Here is a 22,201-nt window from a genome sequence, read left to right as displayed (position 1 = left end):
ACACTGGTATTATACATAAAAATGGTGACTTCATCTGGGTTGGTTGTCTCTGCAGTTCCAGAAAATGGCACAACTATCTGTTTATTGAACAAGAGCATGGCATTTTTGACAGTGATACATATTTACATGTCGATTGCACAAGAATGTAAGTGTGGCGAAAATATGTAGCATGCCTTGTCCAATCAAAATACTAGATGATGTATAAACGTCACTGCTTGGCATATTAAACGTTACTCTGGTTTCGCTATAAAGAGCCCCACACAAATATACATTTTTACCTGTGATCCTGATTTAACTTCAACATCTATTCCTGGTTTAGTGTTTCCAGTCATCGTTGGGAAAAAGCCAAAGCCACAATCAGTGTTTCCAATGATTTTAGGGAATTCCTTCGCCATTTTAACACCAAACAGCTCTTTGATTTGGGATTGTGAAAATTCGAATCTGAACACAAAAATGGGCAGAAAAATAAATATTCTAATTCAAAATATCTCAAAGACAGAAATGTCTCTGATTACTATCTACGAATCATATTCATATTCAATTTACGAATCCAATTGTGCTTAATTTGACAAGAAACCGGAAAGAATTCTGTATATTTGAAAAACAATAAAGCGATAAAAGTGTGATATTTAGGAATGTCGAAACACTATTCACGTTTCTTATACGCACAACAAGGTCCTCACATTTTCCTATTGACAAGCTGTAAGAGAACATGTCACAACAATAACCGCTGATGTGTCAAAGTCTCCGTTCCTACCAGTGTTATTGTAATGTATGAATCAAGGTGAAATGAGTGTGGAATTTTTCAATTCAATTGTTAAATGTACTAAGAGACAACTGGTATGGGACTCGACACCATTAAGTGTATATAAGAATTGAATACTTGTAATAAAAAATTACCCTCTCTTTATTTCTTCAAAATCCCTCTTCATGCCTTCCATCAGATGCATTGACGATTCATAAGCTTCCAAAAATGGATCAGCGAATGAGACAAGGTTTTGTAGTGTGTCTTGTAGTACATTAACAGCTTCCCAATACGATTCCATTATTGACAGTTTGACGGACTCCTGAAACCAATGCAATAATGCGACAGAATACAGAGGCTAAATAATTAAACAATTTCTGATATAAATGCCATTACATATTTTAAGATATTTCTATTCGGGATAGTTTGCAGTAAATGTTTATTGCTGCTTTCTTACTAGTTCTCGACATCGAGTATTCTAATCAATATTGCATTACATTTGTTCAACGGGACAGGAAATCAGATACAATATATATTGAAGTAGTGCAAGTTTCCAAGAAAAAAATGGTTTAGTACAGCGAATAATCACCACACTGTAAATGAGAATTTGTTTTCAATTTTGCTGAAATAAACAATTTTTCTAGAGACAATTCCAAACTGAATGATAAAATACAACTAATGTTACATGTAAATTACTTATTTTGATATGTCAACGATTCTTTACCTCGTCAACGCCAGTAAATATGCTGTATCCAACATTGGTTACCGCTGCATTTACGTGCAAACTTTCATTTCCACGTTCAATCGACGCGGCTATATTTGAAAGTTGTACTATGTATTTTTCAACCTCACTATCCAAGTCCATCCAGTATGGATAAGAACCGTCTTTGAAATCACACAGATGTTGAACTTTTGTCATCACAGCGATGATAGTGTCCATGGCTGGCTGAATTCTATAATAACACATATAAAATGGTATGTTGAATGTCACACTCAAACGAGTAACGAGAATGTAACCTGTTTGGCTGTTTGCCCCCTTTTTAGTTCCCTATATGCGCCAATACGTTGACACTGTGTGTGTGTGTGTGTGTGTGTGTGTGTGTGTGTGTGTGTGTGTGTGTGCGTGCGTGCGTGCGTGCGTGCGTGCGTGCGTATGTATATGAGCGCACATTGTATAAGTTATCCAGTAGTTCTTCATTGGAAGCAGAATAAGTACACCAACTGCTAGCTTGTTAATGATAATAGTGTGTTGATACCAAAGTGTACAGCAATATGAATAGGCCCTTTTCCTTTTGTCATGAATAGTAATACCACTTAACTTACTTCAAAACAAGTTTCCGTAGATCCGCTATACCAGTGTCAGGATCTTCAAACAGTTTGTCAAGGCTGATTTCAGCGTTTTCTATGGAATTGTCTGCTTGTTCTAATGCCCAGGGCAAGTGAACCTCAACAAAGTCGCTGTTTTCCTAATATGTAAAAACAATACAGTGAGGCATAACAACAAACAACTATAACACCCCATAACCCCAATAACGTAAACGTTGACTGGTCTTATTCTATTGTATGTAATGAAAACCTCCGAAAGTAAAGTCAAACATATTTTTCTATACTGTGCCAGTCATTTCCTTTAGCTACGTGTCCATGTTGCTGATGTTCCTGATTCTGGGGATAGTAAACTTTCTTGATCATGAATATTGTACGCCTAGATACAGATTCTCTTTTGTGAGATTTTTTTTCACGTAAGTTGCACCATTTAGGTCATCATTTTTTTAAATATTTTTTTTACAAACATCAATACAGCAAGGCTCATATATACATGATCCTACCAACAGTTGCTAGTTCAGGGGAAGTTTGATACCTAATATGACAGAACCCAACAACGCCTGAGTGCAAGTGTGATATATGCTTGGGGGTATTTGCACTAGTGTTTGCGGCTTTCCCCGTGGCCGTACAACTGATTTCAGGAGCAAACACTGCAAGCAGAAGTGCCGATAGTGCAAGTACCCACATTAGCTCTTACTGTGCGTTCATGTGACTTCATGGACTTAGAACGATCGCGCGCGCTCATTTGCGTATGCAGAAATAGGTCGGCTTTGCACTATCCAATCTGATTACAATCCGATGTAGTGAACTTTGTGCGATTTCTATATTCACCTTTCTTTTATTGTCATCAATTGCAAATGTCATATAAGCAATGCATTGACATTAACATTATACTAGAATCGTTGATTTGGTATTTTATGACAGTATTTTGCACTTTATAGGTAATAAACATGTAAACTTAAATATTAACTTGTATCACTTTATATAACACATTGTTTTCATATAGCCTTCATTGAATGGCTTATATCGCTTGCCAAGGTATGGACTAATGACCCACAGTGACCTCAAATTGCATACAGCAAGCCACTATGTCGTGTTCTTTTTGCCCTACAGGAAGTCATGTAGCATTGGGATCTTTTCTGGTGATTTTGCGTTGACTAGGAAAGAATGTGTGCCTGACTCTTATGATGTGTTAGAAACATTTGCCTGACTATGAGGGTACTAGAAGTTGTTATATTTACATGTAAGCGTCATGTTGTTGTGTATCAACTATTTCGCGGCTTTTAGCCTCGGGGAAATAGATGCTGGATAACAATCCTAGGGATACTAGATATATGTCTGCTAGTGCCCTCATGGTTAGGCAATAAGTGCATAATATTTTAGCAGGAATTGACTTACATTATAAAACGATACAATGTCTGACTTCAAGTCATTGAAAAGATTATCTACACTCTCCACTGTTGTTGCCATGTGTTTGTAGAAGGTTGACAGTCCCGAGTACTGACCAATTCTTCGGAATGTAAATCTTGCAACATTTCGAAGACTTCTCACACTCTGCTCCAGTATCTGTATGCTGCTCGCTAAATCCGTTAAGACCTTTCTCGCGTAACCCCCTACTCCAAAATACGTGTTTCTGAATTTAGCTACAGGGTCTCCAATGAGGGTGATGACTTCGTCTACTATCTTGTCATATTCAAATGCAAGTTCCTCAGTTTTCACATACATCGTATCCTGTACAACAAATAGACAAATGTTACATTCATTTCACATATTAGAAAAAATTCACACTTAAAAAGTAGTATTTGAATATATTATTAACTAATAGACAACATCCTTGCAGAAGAGGATTGCTGTAAAAAATGTTGATTCTCTAGAAGCCAGTCATAATAGTAATTAATATACTCTACTGCCATCTGCAAAAAATACTAGAAATTAATTTTCCACACGCACTCACAAATACAGGTAGATAAATATGAAAAGTAAGGATTGGAAAGAATTCTCAACAAGTGAATCAAACATTTGAAAGCTAATACGAGTGAAATATAAAAGCGGGTGAAATTAAGCTAACACTTCAAATTAATAAAACACAAATAAAGAATTAACATGGCACTAAAAAGATTAAAACGCTGATGATTTACATTACACTAAAACATAAATTGTCGTGGGACTAGTTTAAATCGCTGATGATATTTAAAAAAATAAATGTTCTGATTTCGTTTTGATAACCCTAATACCTGAAATACAACATTACTGACTCGAAAAAATCTTAACATCACTACATTTCATCATCTGGTGGGACAATATTGTCATTAACGTAACTACATTTCTTTGGCTAAACAAGAATTTAGGTACAGTTTTATCACTTTCACCTTGGCAAACGCCAGTGGTTTCCCATAAACCCATCCTGAAAATTTCTTAAAATGGTTGAACACATGTCAAGTGCAGTCGCGCATTTACAGGATTTTTTAAGATCTGCTTAGTAAACAGATTACATTTGTGATTCCTGATGAAGAATTTACATACAACCTAAGCATAACATGAAAGTCTAAAAGTTGACGTTCACAAATTATGTACTCACCTGTAATAAGTTAACTCCATCAAACTTCACTTTACCTTTGGCGGACATTTCAGCTTCTGAAATTATATCGTGAATTCCATAGTCACCAAGCTGTAATTCAGTACCAGCCAATGCATTATTGTTCATATCACACTCGCTGTAAAATGGTTCTGTAAATCAAACATAAGTTATATATTAGAGATGTCTGAAATACCAATGGAAGTACTGCTATATGTCACAAACACAGAATTTCACTTTTCTATGACATTTCGCGGCCATGTCAGATTTCGCTCAATGAGGGAACTTTCATATTTAAAGTGCAATGGTCGTCTAATGCGCATGCTCGAATGACGAATTTTTGTTTGTTGACAAACACAATATATACATCATGCCGCTATGTAAGCTCTTACCCGTCCAAGTCCCGTTGAATTTGGCTTATTTGTATGATGCCCGAGTTAATTAGAAAATGGTTTTCGCAGATCAAATCATGTAATTTTCTTCTCAAAACAAAGGTTTGTGTAAGCGTTCCTATGGTAAAAACTAATTCGCGCGTATGTAAACTGGAAGACTGTTGTGATTGAAGATGACTGGCATTTTATAATTTCAAGAATTACGTTTAAATAAATAAATAAACCAAGCACTTATTTCGGAATACACATCACATGGAAGCCCAAAAAGAAACCTGTCAGAAAGTCTTACCAGCATGAACGTCATATGGATGATTAGCCTCAGAGTAACCTGATCCACCAAATGTACTAGATCCAATAGGTTCGCTCCAGGTGTACTCGGAAGGATGCATACCTATATCTTGTGTGTCATCATACACATTTCGTTTACTTCTGGATGATCTGGTAGATCGCCTGGTAGTATTCATGTGTTTGATGTCATGTAACCTTACAACGTGAAGATGAAAAGTAAAACATAGTAAAGCGTAAAAAAATCGTGTGGTTAAGATTACATTCAATTTTAAAATATGTGGGGTAGGTAGATTTTTGATTTTATTATATATTTTTTTTCTTGTGTTAGTGTCTATTTCAGGTTTTCCATTGTTTTCCAAATGGTCTCTGCGTTGTTTATAAAAATCTTCCTATCAGATGTACAGTCATTACAGATTGGAATAATAGTTTTATATTGTCTATGTCAGTCGGCGGGAAAAACTAGGCGGGGTCGGGTAACCGGAATCAAACAGCTTTTTTTATTTGGCCTTGTTAGATGAAGACTGCAAGTGTAGGTTATATAGAGAGGGGGCTATATTTGTTGCCCCCATCCGACGGTGGTTAGAGGTAGAAAAAAAACCCTGGCCTTAGGCTGTCACATATTAGACGATTATATGGTTTGTACATAATATTGCAATGTTCTCTAATGACTTAGTCTAAACATAATATGTAATCTTGAACACTACATAATGGTACATGATTAAAGTCAAGAACGATTACACTTCACGCAAAATGATTGAGTCGATTAGGAATAAAATTAGGTGTGAGAATGATGGCTTCGCAGATCTATAGAAACAGGAATGGGCTTGTCTAATCGGGATAAGATTGTATTACGTATACGAGAACTTGGGATTGAATCATGTGAATTGTAAAGTCAATCAGCAACTCAGTTTCAAATCATTGGACAGCGCCAAAGAAATAGACATTGTTAGGGCCTTCGAGGATCCAGATGATTTTACGATTTTTGTACGAAGTGAACCCATAATTATATCATTATGGGTATATTCCCATTCCTATCCTACTAAGGTAACATGTCACTACATTCTCTATAGTATATTTTATTTATTTTACTCTGGACGTTCTTGTTCGTTTACTGTAGACGGAGGTAAAATTGAGTTAGATATGAAAAACTTACGTAGAATAGTCAGCACCAGTTATATCATATTTCTCACCATGAGCGTGTCTCTCGTATGCTCGTAGGGCTGCATCTCTTATATTTTCCAGAGGGTCAGTCATTACTCTTTCAAACAAGAGTCTTGCTGCCTGAAATGCAAAATTATGTAAACAGTTCTGTTATCATGCAGGAAGTGTTAACTGTCGTTATGGATAGAAATATGCTACAAAATACATGTCCAAGCAGTTAATTAGAAATTGATGCGACATCAACATCATATCACAGTGATTCTTCGTCCATAACGTTTGCCTACGCTATGTCACTGTCAACTTGTCGTCGAGCCCCGTTAGACCATGGGGGTAATTGTATTTCCTGAGAATGCAGGGTTTTCAAAGTTTTGTTTGTGTTGTGACTTGGCACGAATCCATTGCTCACGATAAACTGGCCAACCTTCACTCCACTTCACCCCATGTTCATAACTAGTCAATAAGTTCATAACTTACTTCGATAGTCTTGTATTGGGAGACTGCTAGCAATGCAGCTCGTCTCAGAAATAAAGGATATCTAATGTCCTTCAAATATCTTGTCAGCAGCCCGAACGAAGAGTGACTTTCTGCGTTACTCAAACACAGCATCTTTGCTGCGTAATCTTCCATTGTGAATGAATAGTCTTCTGTCGGCAGTCTTGACTTAAGGTTCATATAGAAGTCTGGATCTGTAAACCAGAGGTAGTTAAATGGAGAATTGCGAAATGATATTGTCATATACTTTTTGAAATGCTATTCTTGGCTTTGTAAAAAAATATTGGTACCCCGGCTATATTTACAATATATATCCGCTAAAAACCCAACTTTTCAAGTTCAAACCAAGTCAAATCTCCAAAGGGTTTAAATCATGCATCTGAACATGTTGAAAATTCATACAACAAACTTAATTGGTGGTTTTCTGACAAAATCGATGTAACATTGTGGAAGCTGGTTGCACTTTCAAATAACAGTTCAACGTAGTTTAAGATGAAAAAATAATATCGAGACACAAATAGAAGAGTTTATTTCCGATAACATGACTTCAGAAAAAAGGTAGGTACGTCGTAATTTTATTTTTATTAAGTTTTTTGAGAACTTGCTTCTACCCTAAAATAAGATACTCGTAAGTCCACTACTTCTATAATGGGTTGATTGTGCGTGAGAAGTAAATGAAGGCAACTGCATGTGAATTACTACATGAGTACATGTAGTAAGCAGACTGTACACTACAAATTAAACTTAAAGTCTTAAAAGACCAAGAAACAGAAGTACATTCTCACTAATTTTACCTTTTTTGAAAGTAAAATGAATGTTTATGGTCGATGGAATACGTTTCACGAGCATGTCTTCTAGCCAAATTGAATAGCGAATGGTTACTAATTATGTGAGTAATTAGAATCACCTTTAAACTAGGGTTGGTTGCGTTATCGGAAACACACTTTTATTTGACCTTATCAACAAACACAACCTGTGTACAGTACATGTCCAAATTTTCAATACATACCTAATTGACTTAGATCTGTTTCTATCCTACCAATTAGCTTCATACCAGTAGCATGATTTGCATCAAGTAGAGTCTTAAGAACAGCGCCCAACACCATTGTTGCCAGGTTCATTAATTGGTGATTATCTTGTTTTGCTTTAAGAACGAGAAGAAAAGATTACATTGAAAACAAATGCGCAAAAAACGACACATGAGCACTCTTATTGAAGCTTCGGGAGATTGGCTTTGGGATTACTATCAAAACTATGTACTATGGTTATTTAGACACTTTTAGTTTTTGAAAAGTAAAACTAATACCCAAAGGGGATAAGGAAATATACTGCCGTTGGTGGCGCCACAACTATCTCCATGTCACATGCATGGTGCGGAGGCTATATAATAACATTACCAAATGGCTGTCTCAACAAGGTCAATCTTTTAGTTATATATATAAGGGAACGAGTTCTTTAATTTCCAACTTACAGTCAAACCTTTGTTTCCAATTGAATGCTATATCTGTTATGGTGTCATAAGTCAACGTTGGGGGCGGTCGATTTAAGTTCACTAAACGTACGAGTGCATCTTCCATCAGACGAAATTGTGGTTTCTTAGACAACAGAATCTTCTTGGTAAGGATGAGTAGAGCTGCATCCGTTCGAACTGCTCCAAGAAGAACCAGCATACTACGTGTATCTTCCTCCTGTTCCTTATCTTTCACATCATCAACCATGTAAACATCAGCAACATAGGCCAAGTCCTCATCAGAAAGTTTCGACAGCATTGCCTTCAGATACTTAAAGCAGGCATCAGTGCGATCTTTGTCTAGTGGAAACAATATAAGTAGCAAATGACAACCTAACAATGATTCGAAATTTCATGAAATATTAGAAAGATTGCCAAGCACAGTAGACTTGGGTTACCTACCTCGCAGAAAAGGAACACGTTCATTTTTTCGCAGAAATAGAAGTACCTAAATGACATTCAAATACTTACGCTTTCTATGATCTTCATCATGTCTCCTCATACACGTCATATTTGTACGGATATCGTCCATCATCAGGTCTAACGGCTGAGGTGGTTCTTTTGCCTGAAATATTACAATATGCATTACTTTTCAGATATTTGTTTGACGTCACACGATAAATAAATTGTGTAGCTATGCATATGTTTGCACAGAACCACACCGCAGGTTCATTTTGCGACGTTTAGTACCTTTTTCCGTAGTGGGTTTTTTAATACACTCGTCAATATATGATGTCATGTTTGTAGACACTTTAAAAGGAGAAAAAGATGAGAAAAAGCGAAAGAAACTGTAGAGATGCGATGGAAATACCTCCTTCAATACCCGATGGATGTTACGAAAGTGTTTTACTCTATCCTTTATATGCTCTGACTGATCACGTTGGCATAAATTTTGCCGCTGTCTAGATAATGCGATGTCAGTGGTCGATGGAATGTCACGGATAGCAGGCTACAACTTTTTTTAAGATTCGTAATTTTCACAATTTTTATCATGATTAGACTGGACCAAAGTTTTGTTGGATGACTCAAGGTCACAGTGAACTCCTCAGCTGTCCTGAATTAATACTTAGAACAATCTATCCACGTGCCACCCACCCACCCACCCACCCATCTATTCATCCATCCATCCATGCATAATTTATAAAGTTAAGAGAATCTTTCAAATACCGGCTTTCTATCCAAATTATCGGTGATCAGATTTGGCGGAACTTCTTCGACTTCGAATGTATTAATTACTGGGCGCATTTCAACTAATTCGATCTGTCCATGGGATATTATGTCTGGCATATGTACATCTATAAATATAGAAAAAAATCCGTCAACTATAACAAGACATTGAGAATTAAGTCCGGCTTAAATATTTGTACATGCATAATATAAGTACATATACAGATAATTCTTGTAACTTCTTTGTGAAGCCCAGCATGAGGTCATTTGAGGTCAAAGCAAAATGCAACAGATGTAAACCGAATGACATGACATCCACAAATACAAAACTCATGCCTTTCGATTAGCTCTTTATACAATATCACAACGTATGACACAGTACAGACTTACATACACACTGGCAACAAAGTAAAACCGGACGGAGACACAGTTTACATTCCTACAAACATACCAATTAAGTAAAGGGACTAACATCATAGGTATTGTTTCTGTGGAGATATCTTACTAAATATTCAGAAAAAAAGTTGGTGTTTTCCCCCAATAAATGACATTCCAACGTCTCCGATAAATGCATATGTAATATTACAATGACAAAAATCAATTATCAAATGAATCATTATTAACCCTTGGTTGATAATATACCAAATAGAAAGGACATTACCTATCAATTCACTACTTTCACCCTTTATGGTGTCTCCTGATGTGGTGGAGAGTTTCGCTTTCTGGGATTTCATTCTAGCAAAAACACAAATTTGCATTTTCATTTGTTAGGCAAACGAGTACACAATAATTATCATTTAAAACGATATTTACATTGACAGAATTACTAGTCATATTAATCGTTCATAACACTCTAATATATAATAGCATCTCAACCAAGTACCACCACCCGTCAAAAATATGTTATACTCTACTACGCTTCGCCGGGATACATAAACAATATTTCATAATTACTTTTGGGTTTTCTCTGTATTCGGGTTATAGTGAGCGCGTCTTCACCAACACCGCACCCTCGTTTGAACGACCCACTGGGTGCGAATAGCATGCATATCCCCCACATGCCAACAACAAAGCAGCTGTAGTTTATTCACCGCCAACGTAACAATTAGTAAAACTGACAAAGTTCTTTAGCCTAACCTTACAATTATGGGGTCTGCATACGATTACAATTAACATGGGACCACACACACCATGATCACGCTGTTCGCCTGCATGCTAGACTCGACTGGCGCGAAAGTCAAAGTACACAGTACCAGTACACGTCAAAGAATTCACAGGAATTCCCGCTCAAAAGTAACTACAAAGTAGCATATTTTCCGGAGATGACGTAGTTCTTCCTGTACTGTCTAAACAATTATGTCAAAAACAAACAAGTAGTGTGTTTCCGGTAACCCGACTGATCATAGCTTAGGCTGCCCATCCTATCAAAACATTGCAATGGTAAGAAGTATTAATTTTCTTGTCTATAATTGTCCATATGTACTCCCTTTACGCTACATCAAACTACCACAGACGTACTGGTACAAACACTTACCTTGTCTTTAGGTTGAACAATTTCTTGAACTGTTTAGTAAGATCAATTTGTGTAGCCAAAATATCATTAGAATGACTTACCCATCATCCTCACCAGGCTGACGTCGGATTTCTTCTTTAACTTTAATTTTACGAGGTACCCTTTGTTTGTCATCATAGATGATTTCCTAGATAGACAGATAATTTACACGGAAAACAGTGAATTATATTATGTGTTCAAAAATCATTATTATAATCTGCTGGGGATTATTTTCAATCCTTTTATTGTGTCAGCAGGATATATAAAAAAATATTGATATGAATGGATGAGATCAAGTTTGTAGAAAGATTTCCTACAAGACATATATGGGGCCACTGAAGTTAGTTTTACGTGGCGATGCAGTTCCAGGCATAGATTTCACGCAAGACTTCAGTGAAACCACTACATTATTAACACTGCCACTAAATAAAAACCGTTGAGGGCGTCCTTCTTTGGTTTGTATTTGTATGCTATGTCTTTTGGTATTTTTTCACTGCTACCGAGAAAACTACTCTCAGAGTTTGGGTAAGGGCAGTGAAGTTGGGGTGGGGGAGGGAGGGTAGCACTGAAGTTTGTATTTTCCCAAATGTCCTGTTGCTAGACTAATCTCATACATTAATCATTCCAATATCACTGATATTCTTGTCTATGTTTTGAAAAAAAATCGCTTTGGAAAAGAAAATACATGTATTTTAATCCAAAAATTTTGACGAATAATTAAGAGGTTATTCTCTCACCGCACTACTATTTCTTGCTATTTGACCGAGCACTTTCTTATTCTCCAGACTCTTGGTGAAATTGATACCCTTTTCTATAGCTTTTGCATGATACTCATATGTGACATTACCTGAAATTTAAACGATAACACATGATTTGGGAACAGCAAAACATGTAGACACGTATCTAACCAGTGCAACAGACACATACAGACAGACAGACAGACAGACATACTTGTATACATACATACATACATACATACATACATACATACATACATACATACATACATACATACATACATACACACACATACATACATACATACACACACATACATACATACATACATACATACATACATACATACATACATACATACCGCTGTGTTCACTTTCATTAACTTGATAAGACCAATCTCTGCCTGTCTCCAGAGTCATAGGTGTTGAATGTAGCTTAGTTGATAACGGAGTGATCAGTGACTTTTTGATGTCTACCGCGTCTTGATCGTCATCATCGGGATAGAAGACTTCGTGGATTTCACCATGGCGAGATATCAGGAAAGAGAACCTTCAAAAATCAGGGTGAATCAATAGGTAGTCATTTTAGAAATGGAGAAAAAGTATTCGCCCATAAACTATCATAGAATAAATTACATTTGTTCCTTTTTGCCAGGAAACCTGCTATTTGATTTTTTTGTGCATTCGAGGGCTCTATAAAAGCATACTGAATATATTATGTTTCATCAATGCAGTATTCGGTAGGGTTTGTCTGAACTCGTTGGAATAAAAAATGAACAATACGAGGCATGCATTCATTTTCTCGTCTCAAAAGTGCATTTGTTTCAGCAGTACATATGGATTCTATTACAAATATGTTATGATTAAGCTTAGTCAACAGTATTTGATAGAGAGTAGATTATCGGATATACAGTCGAGGACAGCACATTCAAAAGTTAACGTTAACCTAACTTTTATTGTAATTAGATTTCTTAATCGACACACAATGTGGTTATACTGTCAACTCTTTGTTGTTACTTGGTTAATATTGCCCGTGTCTCATTCAAACTGTTAAATAACTCCAAACATTGGTGTACATTCGCATTCCAAATGTTACTGTGCTTATGGGCGAATTTCTTGACACCGACGGTATTCGGGTAGGCGCAATAACAATGGTATAATTCTAAAGCAAGGTCTTATCATCCAATGTTATAAATGTGAACGTGTCTTTGAAATAGTAACATATTTTTAGAATTCCCAATAAATGGAACATTTGTTGTTGTTGTTGTTGTTGTTGTTGTTGTTGTTGTTGTTGTTGTTGTTGATGGTGATGATGATGATGATGATGATGATGATGTTGTTGTTGTTGTTGTTGTTGTTGTTGTTTTGTGGAATTGTGTTGTAACTGTATCATTCGAAACAATAATATGAAGTTATGCATACCAGTCATCCAAATCCATTGCATCAGTGTCTGGTACTAGCATATCGATGTCTAGAGGAAAAGAAAAGAAAATATTATGGTGTAGATAATACACGAATTACTTCTACAAGTAATATCATCGCGAAGCATACATTTCTAGCCTAAATATTTGGGTTGATATGTTACAATAATTGAATATATCTAGGAAAGAGTTCTTATTTTCATTCCTCTGAAAGTAAGAGATGTAATCTATAGCAAGCAAAACCATGTGAAATTTGCGAGTAGTGATGGTAGTGGTGGTGGTGGTGGTGGTGGTGGTGGTGATGGGGTTATTCAAATACCAGGCGACATTATCAGTTCGGGTGACATCGACAACACAAGCCCCCAGTCTTAGATTCCCAAATAAGGTCGGTTGATTTCACTAAAGATGAACCTTAATGCTGCTATCTTATAATAATAATAATAATAATAATAATAATAATAATAATAATAATAATAATAATATTTAAAAAGTAAAAGTATGATTTAATATTGTCAATATTACTTACCATGTTTTTCTGTCCGGATATACTTCATATGAAATTTATTTACAGTTAAGAGACAATGGAAACCTTCCTTCATTTCCTCAAGAAGACGGAACGTTATCTAAACAAATCCAAGAAAAATAATGCAATTACCTCTAACGATAACAACTGTATATTTTGTTTGTTGTTTGAAGTGATTATTGATCGAATGTCACAGCTAGGTAATTTGGCAGTAGTCTGTAATTTATGAGTTTGAACACTTGTAATGACAAATCCACCATAATTTTCCTGTTAACCATCGACCGAATCAACCTACCACCTCATCTATCATCCCACCTCATAAATGAATCAATTATCTTTCCTATCAGCCAATCAAAACTATCAACCCCCACCTATCCAACTACCTATCCAAATAAACCACCAACCCATATGTGCATTCATTTTATAAATAATCGACATAATCTTTAATTACTTATTAACAGACCAACATGACAACTGTAAAACAACGATTAAAATGAGGATACGAACGATCATATTCTATATTATAATACGACATATGTTTGAACGTTAGATTTCATACAGGAGTAAAGACGTATTGGAGAATACAGTCTAAAATGACAAAAAAACAGGTGGATAATATTTCTTTCAAAATCAATGTTTGATCAATCAAAATCAATGTATCTATGCCAAGACCGGTTTCTTAACCAAGCAAGGAAGGATCTACGTGGGTGGGTAGGTGTCTGTGATCACGAGGTGGTACAGGATGTAAATACAGCAGACTGTAATTTGGCGCCTTTAGCTGCAGTGCCACCACAAACAACGGTTGGACTGACCACAAAATGGAACGTAGCGTAGACAAGACACCACAAAGACGAATTAAACTTTTCAAAAAATGTTTTGTACTGATCAGAGCGCAGTTAATACGACAGTAATATAAGTATTATTTTGATGGCTACAAGTGACATTTGTTCGGTTACGTTGCCTACATGTTAAAAAATAATAATTTTACTCTAAAAAGAAAAGAAAACAGAAACCAAACAAAACTATATTACGACTTCATATTATTGCGATGTATCATTTCGTCTGGTCAGTCATTACTTTAACACAGCGAGCAAACACTTTGGCGAATATATTATGCTATACTTTGTGAGAACAAGAAACCAATAGGGAACTTGCAAACCCGCCATGTTGAATGTTGCATCATGGGAAATGTGATAATAAATACTAATCAATTATTGGTACATTGTTTGTAACCAGGAATGATCAATTCATAGTTACCCTGACCAGTGTGTTAGGTTTATTTTATTAGTAGCTCCAGATCAGGTATTACAATAACCACAGATAATCCCACAGTCCTTTGCGTCCGAGCATGCTCAGTCTGGTTTGCAAGTTCCCTATTATAACCAAATAAGTGTCAAAACAAAGCTTAATTTTATCTAATCCCATTATTAGGTAAATGAGTCGGTACTGTGACAAATATTTTCATTTTGACATCTTACAACAAGTTGAACTCAATACACAAGTAAGCTTAAATACGTTGTCTTCCGTGTACTTGACAGAACTTAACCCAGCACAGTTATGTATCAAATGTCGGTGTATGGTATGCGTTCGTCTAATCCGACACACAAGCACTCACTAGCTATAATCATCTATGCTTAGTGTGATTTGCCTGGTGTGCTACATACCAGGTGACGACTGTTCTAAACTTGGGATCAAAATACGGTGAATCAGTGTTATCAACATAGGATCAAAGTACAAATTGGTGTAAAGTGATAAGATGCGAGCTCAACGACATATTAATTTAGTACATTCCTGAGTATCCAAACTCAGCCGGACACTACATGGAAATGGTAAACACGACGTGTGCTAAATTTGCAGATTATATGCGGATGCTTAAGTCGTACTAATCACATTCCAGAATTCCTGGACTGAACCACTTGTCGAAGAACAACTGACATGTTGTAAACAGAACTACATGAAACAAATACAAGTTCCAAACGGAGAGGTTTTAGTAGTATTCGATGGCATGAAATGTCTTTAAATTTAAGTTTCAAACTGCCAGAAATAAGAAAACCTCCAAATTACAACACATGAACAAGTGACTAGTGCGCCGTGATATACAATAGTTTAGTTGTGTTAGCCCTCTACCCGATGAGATCTATTGCAATGAGTCTTGTCTGTCTGTCTGTCCGTGCCGCCACTTGCACAGTAGTTCAAGAACAAAAAAAAACCCCTGACACTTCATTCTAAATATTTTCGAGTATTATGAGATATTACATATCTATACATATCATTAAATTAGACCCCGAGTTTTACAAAAATTTAAAATAAATAACCCCCGGAAAACCAATTTCATCCATGAGGTACACATGAATAACGTAATTGAGGAGATAAATCTTCGACGAAGATTTGTTTAAAATTCATATCTAGCAACGTATAATGTTTTTTATTTTGTAAGCTCGCATAAAACGTCGAAATGTTTGAAAGAGGTCAGTAACATAATCACCCAACTACAGAATATAACGAAAACAAATATACATACTTTCCTTTACAACATACACAGACTGTAGAATATACAAAATGGAATGTATTTTGATTGTGAATAGACAAATAATACCACTGACGGAGAACTTATACTATCCAACGATCGAATTACAATAAATCATAAAATGCATGGTTGTAGTTTGATTTATTCTCTTGAATTATTGAATTTGCATAATTATAAATACTAGCTTTAAATTAAATCAAATTAAATTAAATTTAATTCAATTCAGTTCAATTCAAGTAAAGTAAAGTAAGTTTAAAAGTAAAGAGAGAAGTAAAGTAAAGTAACGTAAAGCATAGCAAAACAAAGCAAAGCAAAGTAAAGGAAAGGAAAGTAACGTAAAGTAAAGTAAAGTTAAGTAAAGTATAGGAAATCGCATCATTTGGGTACATCGTCATGCATCAAATTACTTTTAAAAGAAACAGAATAAAATTGTAAAGCCAGGCTAGCATTTAACATAGATAAATATTACAGCTTACCTCGGCAGTCACATGGTAGGTACCGGCACGTTCCATCTGTATCTGGCCTTCATATTTGTAGACGTAGTCGATGTCTGGTTTTATGGTTATCAAATGTAGGACGTCAGTCGAGCCAAAGGTTTTGAATACAACCGTTAAATATACAAGCAAATAAAATAGACGATGCGCCATATTGGTAAGCAATGTTTATCGACGTGAGACACAGAAGTTTATCTACACCACTACCAATGGCTGCCAAAGCTCAAAATGACAAGATCCGTATTGAAGCCTTTTTTTATTTATTTTGATATCACCTTACTGTCACGACTGTTGAAGAGATACAGAATTAATCGGGCAAAATAGTCACGACTTTTACATCGTATTCTGATTTATCAGTAGTTCATGACGAACCTATTGTTCTATGGAATGTAACTATGCATACTATAGCAACCATAGAGACATGCGCAATGCATTTGACATCCTTTGAGTGTTTGTGAAAAGACCATTATCAGATTCTATTGATTACTGAACAGGGCACAACCTTTACTCATGCAATACATTACGAGTTCATTTTTTAAAAACAACGTGGAATCATTTATCTTATCACCTCTGATAATGTTCACTCCTAAAATGTTGATGTCTTGTTTATATTACTAGTATCTGCTTAAAATTATTAGAACAGTCCTACATTGTTAATTGCCTTTTATATTATCTTAATAGTCGCACATTGTTAACTGCTTATCCATTGTCTTAAATGTAATTTTTCCAATGCGGTTGCGAAATCTCTTACAGATGAACAATATATTGGGTCCAAGACTACCTGAGATACTGCCAATGGTATTGTAACACAACTAACTGTACTAAACTTCACGTTGTTACTACTACTCAACAGGAAATCAAGTGAATTTGCGTTAGCCATTGGCATTGTTGTCAGGAGTTTAAAGAATATGAGTGCGATTATCTTTCATTGAAAACATTTCATTCAAACACCAACATGAGACCTTTCTGAAGTTAGATAGTTTGACCAAAATTGCACATTAAAAAACGCATTTTGTTTTTACATAATTTGAAAACATAACATTGCGTTTAATGCTGAGATGATCATGTGCAGCCAGGATGTTTTTTATTTTGTTTACTATACATACAATCACATCTCATGTGATTTAGTCCAGTTGCCAGGCCACCCTACCTTGCATTGTCTTAGAGGGAAGGTTTTATGCTTGATATTTGTTCTCCAGGGTGTCCTGAACAAGAATCTGGCGGGTGCCACCCTGGCAGAGTTGAGCAATTTTAATTAAGTTTATTATTGAATTATGGGGTAAACTTACATTGGTCAATTTTTTTACTTTGACAAAATTTCCAGTCAACCTATCCAGTTTTGCACTACAAACATATTTTAATTTTCCTCAAAAGCATTTATTTGGATTTGAAAAGCGTCCAACTATATACCATAAGCAACATCTAATCCAGTGCGAAAGATATCGGTCCAACGTCCAACTATTTTGCCCCAAGTCGTAAACACACAAAGTATCCTCTTTCCTACACTCAGTCGAACGACAATGTGCAGGATACAAATGGCCTGAAAAAAAAACCCACTGAGAAATCCCCCTGTGTATATAACCCTCGTAGTAGAGAGGGCATATCCCCCTTCTCGAGCTAAATGAGATGCACTGAAGTGTTCCTGCCAAATGCAACATCTGGTCTTTTATTGCATGTATTGTATATATTAACAGGTGCAAAATTGCTAATTCATGATGGCGTTAAACTATGAAGTACTTGACATTTTACGTTAACAAGTATGTCACTCGGAATTCCTACTACATTTGGTTAATTTACTACGGTTACAAATCTAATGCCTGGGCATGTAAAATAATACGACATACATTTTTGGAGTTAAAGAATAAAGCTATTATTTTTTTTACAAGCAGCTCTCATAATTCTTCCCGAGAAAGAGTGTAGTTTTATTTTTCGGTAAACATTCATTAAATAAAGCAGTATGTGTTTTAAAATGAACTTGTTAGTTTATTATACGGATCGTGCGATTTAGGGTCGATTAATTAAGTTAATATTCACAGCACTGCATGGCGTCACATGGAGGGAGCCAGTCGGTTAAGTTTGTTTAGTACAGTTGCTCGTTCACGCTCCTTAATATTAATTGTGAAAAAGCTCATGCTTGGAAAAAGTAGTTCCAAATTCAGGCTCGGCATACTCCACAGAAATACGCATTCTTGGGACGATCATTTGTTAGCTGCGCATGATCACTTTGTCCACACTGTACACACACATCGACAAAAGTGGTAAATCAACGTCTAAAAAGTAGTGACGGATCTATTTTAGACTAAAATGGCGGGCACCAAGCACACTCGAATTAATGCAACATTTAACCGTCTTTTTGAGAATAAATGGTGATCTATATAGAACATAAAAATGAAATTAGAAATAGAATACCACGTGTTAATAGACGTTTCTATTGTAGCTTCTCCGATAATTTAAAGGTGAATTGCACAGTTTGTAATCCTTGCACATTTAACCAACAACTGCCACTAGATCATCAGTCGGCGCGAAGAAGCAAATTCAGTTAGATAGATTGCAATTACTCCTGGACCATTATCTACTGTGAGTGTACGTAGTACTGGTTGTGTCACCTATCTATAATGCTGATATAACCTTGATGAGGAGTTTTAGCTCGAAGCATATCTTACTACTTGTCCTTCAGTGACTGCATTACATGTAATACCATATTGCATCCTAAACTATCCATTTCTTTATTCATTAAAGGGGAAAAATAATATGGCATATATAACAGGTCTAGCGTTACCATAACATCAACAGTGTATCATCATCGTCGTCGTCGTCGTCGCCGCCGCCGCCACCACCACCACCACCACCACCACCACCAGCAACACCACCACCTTCACCACCACCACCACCACCATCATCATCATCATCATTATCATCATCAAATACCATTTCTATACTTTAAAGGTTTCACTCTCATTGTGACTTGGTGACATTTTTGGCATTTTTGTCAACCTCAATGTGTTAGACGTCTCTGTTGGAAAGCGGATTTTTATAATTAAAAACAAATAAGTAAATACGGATATAATTTTGCTATATTGACACCGTGTACTTAATACATCGGTATGGTTACTGATGCGTGTAAATAATTGCCTGATATACCGGATATACAGCACACCACTTAACAGATCCGGACATTTTATTTATTGATTTCCACTTTCTTGTGCCACGTGTTTTATGGTAAAAGTGTATAAAATGTGCCCAGGAGGAAACGGTTAACCCACATATACAACATTTGACCAGTCATGATGTGGTGCAGTGCTTTGATTATTGCAATATTTACTGTATGCAAAGCTGACGATGATACTGGAATTCTTCACCGACAAAATGGACAATTAGTCTGCAAACCGCAAACTCACGTTCACGTACCGAACTGTTCCGACAGTGACACACTCCATGCTATGACGAACAAGCTTGACGACATAGAGAAAAGTGTAGACACACTCCAAGCTATGACGAACAAGCTTGACGACATAGAGAAAAGTGTAGAAATATTGGGTAAAACGCTACAGGACCCCAATAGCGACTCACGTAAGTACGATGATAATGCAATATACATACTGACAGTTTCACAGTTAAATAGGGGAAAAAGTCGTCCGGAAATAATTACATTTCTCATATGAACACTGCAAGTCTGCAACCCGTTTAATAAACACTTATTGCACTTATCATACAAGCATTATTTTTTTATCAAGACAGTTTGATACATATAGTTTCGATTTTTTTGTACAAAAGATGAGTTCAAACTTTTCTAAATTTCGTCTATCTGTGCCTGAAAGTCAATTTCCATTCATCAATAGGTAATCAAATACGTGACTGTTACGACGTTCAACAATCGGGTTATTCGTCCAGTGGCAATTACATCATACAACCACAAGATGACGGTGAACAATTCAGGGTCTACTGCGACATGGAGACTGATTCCGGTGGATGGACGGTAAGTTCGAAACACTTGTTTTTGACAAAAAATAGCCTCTCCCTATTTGTTTCATTCTTAGTCGCCAAATTATTTAGTCGATTAAGATTTAACTTTTTAGAACACTATTGCCACAGTACCATAATACGTGTACCGATAGATGCACTCTAAAAAATCCCGAGAACACCACAAGGTATTAAGGCCATGCGATGTGGATGTGTGCTAAAATTATACATTGGATGTTTTGTGGATATGAAATGATTGTATGCAACAAGGATCAGTAAATAACTCAAGGAAAAATTCATTTAGACTTCATAACTGTTACCAGGCAACCTTAGTGCATTTCCTAACATAGGTCTACGCGCATGTCATATCAAACCCGTCTACGCAAACATATTATGCTGTGGGCTTTGCGTTTTAAAAAAAGATGCACCATTCATAGCTATTGCATTTTACAACGTAATTCCGTTGTATTTGAAAAAAAAACTTTCATAACGTCAACATTTATATTCTTTGTTAATATTTCGGAGTGTTCCGTCTTAGGTATTCCAAAGGCGAATGGATGGAAGGTTGGACTTTTTCCGTAACTGGCAGTCCTACAAAGATGGGTTTGGTAATGTGAATGCCGAGTTCTGGTTGGGAAATGATAAGTTGTTCCGTCTAACTAACCAGAGAGTATACCAACTACGAGTGGATATGGAGGATTTTGATGGCAAAACAGCCTACGCTCTGTATGGTCAGTTTGCTATTGGGGATGAAACAAGTGGTTATAAGCTGGTGATTGGAGATTACTCAGGGACCGCTGGTTAGTTTATAAAATATAATTAGATCTTATACAATGTTGATGGATAAAGGTAGTGGATATGACATGGTTGCTTGTAACAATTCCTTATCTTCGTCACAAAACCTCTGAAGTTGTAACTTTTTTTTCTGTTGGAGCCAACGACTGTTTAAAAGTTAAAGAATATGGAATGTAAAGTAAGCTTGTCATGGAATGTTCAAGACGACATTTTAAAAATACATTCCACACTTACATATATATATATACCTACCTACCTACCTACCTACATACTAGCGCGCACACGCACACATATGCACATGTGCATACATACATACATACATACATACACACACATACATACATACATACATACATACGTACGTACGTACGTACATACATACATACATACATACATGCATGCATACATACATACATACATACGTACGTACATACATACATACATACATACATACATACATACATACATGCATGCATGCATGCACGCACACACGCACACATACATACATACATACATACATACATACATACATACATACA

General features: G+C 36.0%; 1 protein-coding gene across 1 annotated transcript; it reads left to right on the top strand.

Annotated features, from left to right (window-relative positions):
- Positions 1 to 20,347: 20,347 nt before the first annotated feature.
- Positions 20,348 to 21,672, top strand: LOC144436927 (fibrinogen-like protein A). Its single transcript, XM_078125794.1, has 3 exons — positions 20,348 to 20,477; positions 20,747 to 20,883; positions 21,406 to 21,672. The coding sequence occupies exons 1-3, from the start codon at positions 20,348 to 20,350 to the stop codon at positions 21,670 to 21,672; spliced, it is 534 nt and encodes a 177-aa protein (XP_077981920.1).
- Positions 21,673 to 22,201: the final 529 nt, after the last annotated feature.

The sequence above is a fragment of the Glandiceps talaboti genome, chromosome 6, assembly GCF_964340395.1.
Source record: "Glandiceps talaboti chromosome 6, keGlaTala1.1, whole genome shotgun sequence".
In the NCBI taxonomy this organism is placed as follows: domain Eukaryota; kingdom Metazoa; phylum Hemichordata; class Enteropneusta; family Spengelidae; genus Glandiceps; species Glandiceps talaboti.
Note: the sequence above shows the minus strand (reverse complement) of the source record. Positions and strands in the feature narration are given on the sequence as shown.

Bases quoted from the DNA above. Each gene is read 5' to 3' on its own strand.
- LOC144436927 (XM_078125794.1), top strand. From the start codon at position 20,348: ATGACGAACAAGCTTGACGACATAGAGAAAAGTGTAGACACACTCCAA. The intron at 20,478-20,746 runs GTAAGTACGATG...ATTCATCAATAG, and splicing joins GGACCCCAATAGCGACTCAC to GTAATCAAATACGTGACTGT. The intron at 20,884-21,405 runs GTAAGTTCGAAA...GTTCCGTCTTAG, and splicing joins CTGATTCCGGTGGATGGACG to GTATTCCAAAGGCGAATGGA.